At 35.8% G+C, this 12,401-nt stretch overlaps 1 protein-coding gene across 4 annotated transcripts in view; it reads right to left on the minus strand.

The window, feature by feature from the left end:
• The window catches only part of LOC149771152 (transient receptor potential cation channel subfamily M member-like 2), a 111,140-nt gene that overhangs the window by 37,457 nt on the left and 61,282 nt on the right, over nucleotides 1-12,401 (minus strand). For all 4 annotated transcript variants that reach the window (XR_016418404.1, XR_016418403.1, XM_089948804.1 and 1 more), the window contains exons 15-17: nucleotides 9,845-10,070; nucleotides 2,929-3,066; nucleotides 435-502 (exon numbers count right to left, since the gene is read on the minus strand). Coding sequence is in view for 2 of the 4 variants with exons in the window: in XM_089948804.1 (XP_089804930.1) it covers nucleotides 435-502; nucleotides 2,929-3,066; nucleotides 9,845-10,070 (432 nt within the window). In the remaining 2 variants the exon portion in view is untranslated. The remainder of the gene's footprint in view (nucleotides 1-434; nucleotides 503-2,928; nucleotides 3,067-9,844; nucleotides 10,071-12,401) is intronic.

Here is a 12,401-nt window from a genome sequence, read left to right on the forward strand (position 1 = left end):
TATTGACTGCATCAGTTCTCATGTTCTCGTCAATACACATTCAGACGATGCGTATTATCATTATCGTAGCAATTTTATTCACGTTTCTCTGAAAGCTAAAATGTGTTGGAACGTCATGGAAAGTTTATATGTCAGAGTAAACCTAATTATTTGCACCCTATCTTAGAAAAAAGCAAACATCAATCTGCGTTCGGACGTTTTCTGGTTTATGAGAGTTACATCAATATCTACAATATGCCATTTTCAAGAATTAATCATTATGCTTAATTGTAGGATGGAAACGTACACCCTCTGGATCATAATTTTCTGCGAATTACTCGATACAGCCTCAGGTATGATTTTAAAGTTTGACTCTTACGTGGATTAGTCCTATCCTTTCCCTATGCATGATGGCTTTTTTTACTGACTTCTGATGCACCAGTACAATTACTTACGACTGAAGGGAAGGATGGCTTTGTTGTAAACTCACATTAGGACTAGATTCGTCTGTCGCTTGATCTTCCTAGAAATGTCAAGAAAAATAAGTAACCATTAAATTTGGGGTAATCTGCCTTTGTATAATAAAAGATTTGTTAATTGTGCGGCTTGATATATATATTACATTACGAAGCCATCAACTCATATAATATGCATACATATATATATATATATGTGTGTGTGTGTGTGTGTGTGTGTTATTAGGATTGGCGGGTCAACGCTGTAAGGCTGAGAGGTAATGATCTAACACCGTGAGAAATGAATTTATTCCTCCAATTCATAACACTGAACTTCTGTGTGTTTCTTTTTATTGTATATCCCATTGCTACTCACGCGGTCTTTTATGATTTTTAATGGAAAAGAAATAGTCATGCATTTAGATTTGTATGCAAGATTTTGTGCAACATTCTGATAAACTCCATGCACAGAAACGAGGTTAGGCTAAGATATATACTGTTCAGTTGCGTCATCGGTTTGCCAGCACTTAAGACCTTAAGGATATTTTAAAGAAGGAACTTCTAAACAATATTGATTTACTCATTTATATTTTCTGCTTGAACAGTAGCAATATCTTAAATGTACCAAACATACGGTACCCTGAGTGCACCCGAGTAATACAAAGGTCTCAACAGAATTGTAAAAAAGACGTGTGATTAGGGTTTTTAACGTAGCTTTAACATATGTTCACTCATATCGCTACGATGTCTGCAATGTTGTAGTTTATAGTGATGTCTAGCACTGTGGCATCATGTATCACACATGTAACATGATGTCCCACCTTGTCACATTATCCTGACACCAGGCCGACAAGTCCTAACACTAACCTCTTAAAGTGAGGCAGCTGTTTTGTAACCTTTTTATAAGTTTTTGGTATGACTCGGCTGGGGATTGAACCACGATCTCCGAGGCGGACGCTCTAACCACTAGGCCACCTGAGCGGTCGAACTGTCAAACAACGTGATACGTCTACCTTTATGATACAATGTTTATCACTTTTATCCTCAGGTTTATTAAAAGAATTTGATTCGTCAATAATATTAATAGACAAATCGAAAGTTTATTTCACTATAACGTATTTTTAATATAATTAAAAAATCAGCAGACCACATGTGTGAAGCTGGTATTGTTGATAGTTTTCATTGTGAATGTATTGTCATCACTGATCTAGATGGGAACGAAATCAACGGGTGCACATTTCGTTTAATGTCTCTCCGCTTAGAGTCAGCAATTTGCGGTATTTACAAATTCATTTGAAAGTCAAATGCTATAGCCGTAGTCACTGTCCTTTAATTATCTGTGCATAACTTTACCTTAGCTTTTAAAAGCGTCTAATTCATACAAAAAACCATCCAATTTCATTAAAGTAATCAGGTATTCATCAATTTAAGTGTCTTATTAAACATGGTGTTCAATTTTCTGTGAAAGCGGAGGGATGTCTAACTATGTGGTTAATTTTACATGACCGCTTGTAAAAGAAAGTGTAACATTAACTCTCGTAGCACCGTCACCAGAGAACGTGATTTATTGCATTCGTCCAATTCAGCATAAGATATCGTTTCTTAAAAGCCGAAACGACATGTAACTGGGAAATGTAATAGCCATTATACTTTAGGACTAAGTTTTGCTTTCTATGTTAATGCAGGAATCGCTAGAATTGATTTATCAAATATGAATTAGGAATCGTAGAATGTGTTAATGAGTACGCATGAATGGGTTACGTATTGGTACTTGTGTGATTTTGTTTCGCATCAATCAGGTATGAATAAGATTTGCTACAAAAAATACTGTTCTCTTTCGTTAGTGTTCTTTTCATTGAGGGAAGTACAGTAGCACTGACTTTCATATAAGAATAAACAAAGAACACTGTGCAAACTGCAAAAAATAATAAAATGAATGATGTTAAACATTCCAATTAAATAGTGTTGACAAAAAAGTTAAGATCGGTTACACTAAATGTAATATTAAACTACTGTGGAACAAGGTTGTGAGGCATTGCCAATATGTTAATATTCTCTGCAGCTGATTTGTCATTATCTGTATTGCATCATGTTCATTAGAAGTATGAACTTGTTAACATTAGCTTAATTATCAACTTCCTCATTATCAGAAAATGGGCTCCTGAAGGAGATAACCATGCAGCTTAATCGGTGCTTCTCTCTGTCTATTCTACATTGAATAATAAAGTAATTTTTAACAATTGATATGTGAGTTGCAGCATTGTGTCTTGTTGGCAGAATTTCCAGGTTACCATATCAGATTTGCAGACACAATATTGAAGGTTACATAAAACATCATTTTCTTAATGTCTTGAGTATAGATTTGTATAAAAACAAAATTACTTTTATTCAGATTTCCAATTTATGGTTTATGGATGGGTTGTTCCCAAACAAGAATTGCCTGGTTCTTTATATTTGTAATCAGTAGCAGGCATAAAGACTACAAATATGTTACCTCGAGAAAACTGTTAGCTGGCATTTCCTGCTCAAAGTCTGAAGTTGTAACATCACCATTATCTGGTTCACTATCGTTTTTCTCCTTAAATGTGACCCAGTGTGGAATTAGAGGGGGAATGATAATGCACATGAGCAGCTGAAATGAAATTGAAATGCCATATTTGATTATGTACAAATCATACCCAAATGAGGAAAATGTACACCATAATCTGATATCAGGCAGTACCTCTCCAAAGACTGTTATGCCTCTTTCCTATTACATTTAGTTTATTTGAAACAACTACACAGACTCCGATCTTCCATGAAGCAGTACATCAGAAGATTAGGTTCTATATATTCACTCATAATGTCTTTCATTTATAACAAAACTAAATAAATCTTGAAATGCTCTCACATAGTTTAGATGTAGATTATTTTATATATGTTCGCTTGTAACCTAATTAAACGAAAATAAACAGTGTATCTTTTATATGTTTAATTGTGCAATCATTGTACTTAGTGGGGTTTAGCTTAACCCTCATTAGACATGACATGCAAATCTAATTTATGTTTTAGATATAATTACCTGTAGTATAATTACAGAATAAACCAGGGAGAGCATGCGATGAGTTTGGGTTGACCATCAGCCTAAAGAAAACTAACGTGATCGTTCAATGCGCGGACCCCCCAAGCATCGTCGTCAACAACTACGAACTTGAGGTAGTCAGTCAATTTACGTACCTCGGCTCTACCATCACTAACAACTTCCTTGTCGATGCTGCGCTCAACAAGCAAATCAGAAAGGCATTAACAACTCTTTCTAGGTTGTCGCAGAGAGTGTGGAACAAGAGCATGCTGACTCTGAACACTAAGATCTCCGTGTCCCGTGCCAGCGTGCTAAGCTCTCTCATGTACGCCAGTGAAACTTGTACCATGCCTTCCTCACAAGAGAAAAACCGAAAGCCTTTCCCATGCGATGCTTCCGACGCATACTCGAGATCACCTGGAGCGACTGAGTAACGAACAAAGAGGTGCTTGAACGTGCCAAGATTCCTAGCATGGTCACGCGCCTTCGCCAACGTCGCATCCGTTGGCTGGGCCATGTACGCCGTATGGATGACGCAAGGATCCCCAAAGGCCTTCTTTATTCGAAACTTGCCTCTGGCACAAGGTCGATCGGGCGGTGACATCCTGTTCATATATATATGGGGGATAATCGTATGTTTTTTTGTCTTCTATTTCCTCGCGTATGAAATTATAATTCAGGCATGTGTGCTTTCTATAATCGTTCATGAACAAACTTGGTAAATTCAGTAGCAATAACAGATGCAATATGTGTTTGTTCATCCAAAGGACGGTCTTGTTAATTTTAACTACCACGAAAGGTTTACTCCAAAGGGTCTAATAATGCAAGCGTCAGCTTTTCTTGGATCTCTTGCTTTTATTATATTACCTTAAAGTGCAAAATGTTTCAGTGCTACCATCGCTATTGTTGTCATATTGACAACCGGTGGTGGACTAGCAACCGATGATGAACAAGTTGATCTATTGCAACTTTCAATACTTCAGATGTGTTTTCGCATTATATGACGTTGTATGATTTGTTTTAATTGATGCACGGTGGCATATTTACAAAAGGAAATTAATATAATTGTTTTACTTTTTGTACTCTATCAGAATGACAAACTGCAATCGCTTCAACTAGCTATTATTCAATTTATTTCTGTATATGTTTGGCCATTCACAGGTGGTTATGCAATCACGGGTCTTGAGTATTTATACAGTCACAAGTATCACTGCCAATCTTTGATTTCCCGCGTGATATGTTCACAAACAGATCCACGTGGTCGGCAAGGTTGATTATATGATTGACTTAAATGTCACATCTAAGACATAGATATGGTTAAGCACTGTGGCCAGTACGTAACACCTGCAAATGTGTTTTACAGTATTCATAATGACATATTCTGCCGCATAGCTCAAATGTTTCGTAGAATACACGTTTGCATTTGGTGCGTTCCAATGTCATTGGACCTTTCACATATGTTTGATTTTATTAAATCACATCACGGAACTCATCAATACAGAAAGTTTTCTCATTATGTTCAACATACTAGATACTCTTTTATGTCTTCATCAGCATCAAAAGATACAATAATACGAGGCTATGCCTATATAGAACTTTACAGAATACATTACGCGAAATTTTTAATCAGGCTTCCTCAAATAAATGGGCTTCTTCTTTTCGGAATCAACATATAACGTTGCAAACGTAAGCGTACATTCATTCCAACATATCATCTACCAGCATAACTTAAGAGATTCATCACTGAGTATTACACTGAGTATTACACCTACTCATACACGAATAGACTTCGTTCCTATGAAAGCAATAACATCAAAAATATATTGTATCGTTGTAAATTGTTCAATCGTTTGTGCTTCATCACTTTTAATCGTAGCTTCTGAATTTTGGTTTCAGTGTTTGCTTCGTTCCTCTTCTGCCCCGTTTTTCCACAATTTCATCGATATCGCAAAGATCGGTGAGTTCGGATTAAATGTTAATATTATTACGCCAAAACATATGTATAATTGATTTGGTCTTATATATCTTCATTATTGCTCGTATATTCAATGGTTCTACCATCAGAAATTTAATTTATGTAGCAAACCTCGCATGCATAAGATATACCAGGGGATTCACTCGACTGCATAGACGATATTTTCATTGAACTATATTAAATAAACCTCTTTTCTGCTTAAAAGATTGGTCTTCCTTATTCTGTTTCAGTCCGAAAATAATTCTTAAGATAACCAATCTTGTTGTGTCTTTCTACGGAAGTCTCTGGAAACGAATATAACAACTCTTTTGTCCTCTTCGCTAAATCTGTATGATGCATTCCAACGAAACTTCGATTTAAGTTTGGGTTTTTTTGTTACATGTTTTACAAATCATTCGTCAGCTTCTCAACCGAACTAATACTCAAATCCATAGTAAGGGATATTTAACACCTTAGGAAATGGCTGAAGCTCCTGCGGTTAAAAGCTCATCATGAACGTCCTGAAAACACTCGGCTCGACTAACGAAAACATTCCTCATAGTGCACGTGCATATCATAATTTGTTGTTTTACATGGACTGGCATCAAAACGAGAACATTGGTTTGCATATTTCGCAACAAGCATGTCGGACGTAGTACCCGAGCTTTTAGTTTTCATTGAAACACTTGGTGTTAATCAAACAACCCTTTCAGTGGCATGCATTTTATTAAACGTATATCACCAGCTGGTGCTAATTTCAGATGCTGTGCTGTGATTCATTCCAACAAGAGCCTGTGTATGGAGGTGCAAGTGGCCAATTGATACACGAAGTTAATGGCGTCTTAGTGATAATCAGCTGAGAAATATTCGTAATGCAGTAAAGGTCAATTGTGGGATGACATCGAAACTTTCAAGAACATAATTGATTGGAGATATCGCCGTGCGGTTGACCCATATACAAGTCACTCAACATAATGTGGCCAAACACAATAACACCTCGGTTACGTTACACTTGTCTAAGTCAGTGGTGAAATAAATGCAACAGTAACAAACTTTGCTATTAGCGACTCCAATGGTTGCACAGATAAGACATTAGGTAATGTCGATATTGCACCGTGCTGGTGTGCATCTGACCAGGTATGCCACCAGATGGGATTAGACAACGTTCACTAGTCCTGATGATGTTGACATGGATCCAGGTGAGCTTGTTATTTTTGAAGATCAGACTAATAAATATAAGCGTTTGATTTTGACATTCAAGTAAGTATTGTCAGGTGAAAAGACGGTGTCGCAACGAACATGGCTGAAATGACTGAAAACAGCGGAAACAGATACGCTGGTGTGTTAATTTCGTATATCAAAGGGTATGTTGATTATACGAATCTTACAATGAAAAGATCGCCAAAGTGTAACATGTTCAAGGGATGCATCTACAAGCATACTAACCAGCGAAGGAAAGGATTAAAAACTTGGTATGACCGATGACCGAATTATTTTCAGTTCTGAATTGGATGGCTTCCTAGCTCCTAAACATTATATCTTAAAGGCGAACGAGTTTTAGATTTAGCATTATATATATATATATATATATATATATATATATATATATATATATATATATATATATATATATATATATATATATATATATATATATATATATATATATATATATATGTAATGTATCCTGACTGCGGTGATGAGGGTTTGGACTTTACAAAGTGACTGATGACCTAACAAAAGCAATTTTGTTCCACTTGTTGACGAATATCTGTTTAAACAAAGAGTTATTAGACTGTCTTGTACACTCAAGTATAATATTGTTAAAGGTCAAGTATATAACATCCGTTGGGATCAAGATTATATAAAACTTCCAACTTGAGTAATCGCATTAACACGCGAAAATATTCCATCGTTGACTGCCACACCAGGTGAGACAATCATCAAGGGTTGTTTTTACAGCTCATCAAGTTTCCTGTTTCCAACGAATATATACAAACTAATATTAACTCAGTTGAAACAGAAAAAAAAATCTCGACTGTTATTCAGAAAGACGTTCTTGTCCGTGTAACAGTATTTGGACGAAGATGATAACGAACGTTTCAAACATAATGCAATGGTGCAAACATCATATTATAAATGGCCGTAATGTTAGGCCCCTAGACCGTAAACCGTAGAATTGTTGAAAATTGGAACGTAGCAAGATATTAAAATCCATATTTTCTCATTTATCCTTTTTCAATTGTCTGCAAGAGAAGCGACAAAAGACACATGTTGGATCTTATTTTCCATGCGTTTCAAATGTCATTACAAATGCAACCTGCACAGTCACTGCAAGCATTTAATGTAATGTATTATGTGCACAAAAGGCACATCGTATGAAGGTTCTCTGAAACATTCTATTCCTTACGCTTGATGTAACACGATGTCGTTTTATAGCTCCAGTGGTACTGCAACAAATAACTAATGATATAAAGTTAACACAATTCAATATATTTGGACATTTTGAACAAAGAAATGACCCTGTTCACATCATGCAGACCTGAGATCAGAAATGTATTTGTACAATACACATATTCTACTACATCGCATATAAAAGTTACCTAAGCATATTCCTTTACCATGGTTTGACAGATGGATGCATGGCCAGGTTTAACACTACGTGCCATACCAACGGTTAAGTATGCATACAACTATACAAACATTCCGCAATCTGTACAAGTGTTCCCCTGCAACATGCAACGAAACCAGTGTTGGTTCTGAGTGAACGGTAGGACAATCTAAACTTGTTTTGACATTTGAAAATATGCGTCCTATAGCTTACCACACCCATGAAGAATAATGATGCGAATTCACGTCTCTCATACAGTAATTACAATGGAGACACTACTGTTATGTGTACTTCATTTAATTGTTTGTCTGTTTGCTTTTATTTATTTTTTATTTTATTACATATTATTGTAATGTAATATTGTTTGGTTGAATTGACCTTGTCCAAAATTGACCTTATGTCTGCTTGACCTAACTGACTTATTTTTATTTTTTTAAATTTAATTTACGTAAGCAACTAATAACAGTTTCATTATTCTATATTTGTATGAGCCTATTATCAGGTTTTTTATTCAGGTAAACAAAGAAGGAGTAAATATGTCAATTACGGTCAGGGTTTTGAAGATTACTAAGTGAATTTTGTAGACCATTCTGTTGTAAATAACCAAGGTTCATTAGATCATTCTAGAAGGTTTCGTTCCATTAGGGAATGGTTGGTTTCAGAAAATGCAAATTGTGACCAAACATCAAGCTGAGAACTATATTATCTTGTGACTGCGATGATTTTACCAGTCGTGCTTTAACATTTAGCACTTTAAGTTGCGTTGTGTTGTGACCACTTTTGGCTGCATTTTTATTTTCTTCAAATTAATGAATTCAGGTGATTATTTTCTCTGAAAATACAAATATGATGTGATAAAATTCTTGGATTCACTGGAATTTATGCTGAATGCAAACCTGGAATAATATCTCTGTGATTCAACAAGAGACTGTTGATAAATCAGTACTTCTTGGGGCATAACAGACACGTCATCGCCTTCAATTTTGGATCACTTCGGAACTTGAACTGAGTTTCATTCAGGACTTTTTATTACTAGGCCTTGTGTCATTAATTGTTGGGTTATTTTGGATTTAATTCGCAATACCGTAAGTTCATTTTTCTTATTTTTCACTTTGTGTTCTCTGGAAATACATTATTTGTTAAATTGTACTAAGATTGTTGTCTTCTTTCTTTTTTATACTTATTTTAAGAGCAGAGACTCGTAACACTACTTGTATCTGAATCGTGGCTTATTTTAACGAAAAGTCGTAACTATGAACAGCAATTTTAATATGTATTATTCAAAGTAAGGCCTTATAATAAAAGATTATAGATTTTGTATTGTGAATATTTCAAAATGCATGGAGCTCGTCGCATTTAAGTTTACCAAACTAGGCAAATGTCCAGTGATTCACGATATAATTATCCATAATTAATGATGGCAATGCCGTTGTTTGTTTTAAAGTAATAAATGTTTATTGCTATCTGCTTACTACAGTAACATATCGCCTACTTACCATCTATCTGTAGACCGACATCACATTCTATTCATAACATCTCTCCTTTAACATTATACAACCATAGTCAAAGTTGTGCAAATAGTGATTGTCTAACAGACCAACTATCGATGTTCTTGAAGACAATGGAAAACACTAAATGACATGTTTAGTTTAAATCTCGTATTATATCTGACAACTTGGTGAAGTGATAACAATAGCCTGCCTGATCTTTGGGAACATGACCAATGTATATTGTCTCTTCACCCCTTGTTAAAGTTTACATAAACATGTGTGGCTTTTACTAACCTTCAGAATGCCATTCTCCTGCGTCATCCCTCCCATCCAGATATTGTTGAAGACTTCCTGGCATGCAGTCGCACAGATGAATGCTTGATTTTCTGTTTTCATGGCAATTAAAATACAAGATGCTTCATTCCATTCCAATAAATCACCAATCAATAGGTCATGTGCATAGTTTTCATTTGTTCTATAGCAACGTTCCAAAACCCCAGTTGCTAAATCCATGAACACACTGTAAATATAAAGTTAGACTGTAAAAATCACTCACATTTTAAATTGTGTTATAAAAAATTAAGCTTTAATAATAATGAATTAAATACATATGTTGTTCGACCTGTTAGATATGTGTCCACAATAAAGGAAACCTTTCATCAATTGTATGCAACTCAGGAGTTCTTGGTTTTATATACAAATGTACATGTCAAACACGAGCTATCACTCAATGACAATTTAATTTCAAAAAGTAACATTTCAAACTTGAGCTAATTTTCCCCAACATCCACACAAGCAGATACTCTTTTCATCTACTGGGAACTTAAAACATTGGTAACCATGTAAAGACTCTGTCTATAATACGATGGGGCTTAATAACAATTACGAAAACGTATTCTTGAAAGAAGTAACTTCTGTTCGAATTTGAGTTGGAACAAATGAAAATGCTACAGCAAACCATCATGTGCATGACAGTAAACCATCATCTGCAATGCATGTATGGGCCGACACAAACTATGTACATACTAGCACCAGAGTTTAAATCAACGACTGCAGAGAGTAAGAGCAAGACTTCAATACCAATAGTTTTTTTACACTGCCCTGAAGTCCCAAACAAAATCAACGTGGACTCCAATCGTTAAAATCGGAAGGGAAGGGACCCTATTTATATATGGCCGTAAGTAGAGACATAAATAACAAGATATCGAAAAACTTGATTTACTTTTCCATCTTCACTGCTAGTGATGTTATATAAGTTAATAAGCAAACCTCTCATGATTAAAATGTTTAGAAGCTAAGGGACATGTACTCCAAATGCATTATGATGATCCCATTCTCGGCGTGAGGTATCGTTCTTTTATAAAACTTCCCTGATCAAAATACACTAGGAGTACAACCACCACCTTACATAATCTGCCCTCCTAAGCTAACTATTGGGTGCCATTAGGACAAATGTTATATCCCCTTGGTATAGAGATTGTCAAAATATCATCCATATTGCCTTTCACTACTAAATCGGACGTGCACTCTGCTAGGTTTAATGTAATTGCTGGGAACCTGAAATTAACATTTGTTTAATAATGCTTACATCTCCAGGTAAATAGTATACAATAAACGTCCCTGAATGTGACATACCAGACAGCAGCAGAGGGGGAGAACAGACCGAAACTAAATTTAAAAATAACTATTCCACGGGAATTATTCCTCGATAGAACCCTATTTTGATGAAATAAACTACTTCAAGGAATCGGAGATTCCCAACGTGGCCCTACATAAAACACATCGAAATTATTTTTATGCTGCAAAAATTGTGTCGAGGCCGACGCGATATCGTGTTCGCGGATCATGTAGGTTTATTGTCACACGGGAAATTAAATCATTGACAGATAAATAATGGCAAATATCGGAGAAGCACGTACGACTAGATTAGCTCGAGAACGCCTCGAAGCAATTCAGAAATTTCTTCCTGTTCGTGATAGTGTCAGACAAAAATTACAACTAAGACAGCAAACCCGGGAAGGCTTTGCAGAATCCGCGGAGGAATTATTCAAACCTGTGACAGCAGCTACCAAGGCGGTTACAACAGCTATCGTAGGAAAACCTGATCCTGATAAACCGCAACAAAGTCTTCTTCAGGCAATAGAAGAACTTAAGAAGGCTCAACCGAAACCGATCAAGGGATTTAATTATAAAACGGATTTCGTTGAAGAGTTTGTGGATGAAATTAAAAATCGTCCAGTCAGAAATAGAGATGAAGTAATTGCTTTTGGCACTGACGCTGCTAGGGCTTATCACTCTCGAGAAAAGTTTATAAAAGATCCTAATCAAAAGGTATCTAAACAACAATTTCTCGATGGGATTTATAAAATAAAACGGAACGTCGAACGGTTAGATACCAGTGATGCATTTTATCGAGAGTACATGTCAGGAACAGATCGATATGATATCCAAATGCGACAGACAAAACGGCATAAAAAACCAACGCTGAAAAAGGTGGCTAAACCACAAGCCGGCACAACGACAACAACAAAGGAACCAGAGAGAGAGTATCAACTTCCTCCTCCGTTGCAGCAGACTCAACAAGAAACTCCTCGGGGGTTGTTTACGAAAATCGGTCTTGATAAAATAGAAGTAAGGAAGTGGGATCTTCCCACTTTTGTTTTAAATAATTTTAATAACAGAGAAGACTTTTTAAGAAAAAAACGTAAACAAAAAATTGACACCTTCGATGATTGGGCAGAAGCGGTATATTTCGGTAGCCATGATTTACCCATTGATGCAGACAATCCTGATTATATAAAATTTAATGAGAAAGTGACAGAGTTAATAAAGGAACGACAACAAAAACCAC

The sequence above is a fragment of the Sinohyriopsis cumingii genome, unplaced genomic scaffold, assembly GCF_028554795.1.
Source record: "Sinohyriopsis cumingii isolate HCF-2022 unplaced genomic scaffold, ASM2855479v2 utg002106l, whole genome shotgun sequence".
Lineage (NCBI taxonomy): Eukaryota > Metazoa > Mollusca > Bivalvia > Unionida > Unionidae > Sinohyriopsis > Sinohyriopsis cumingii.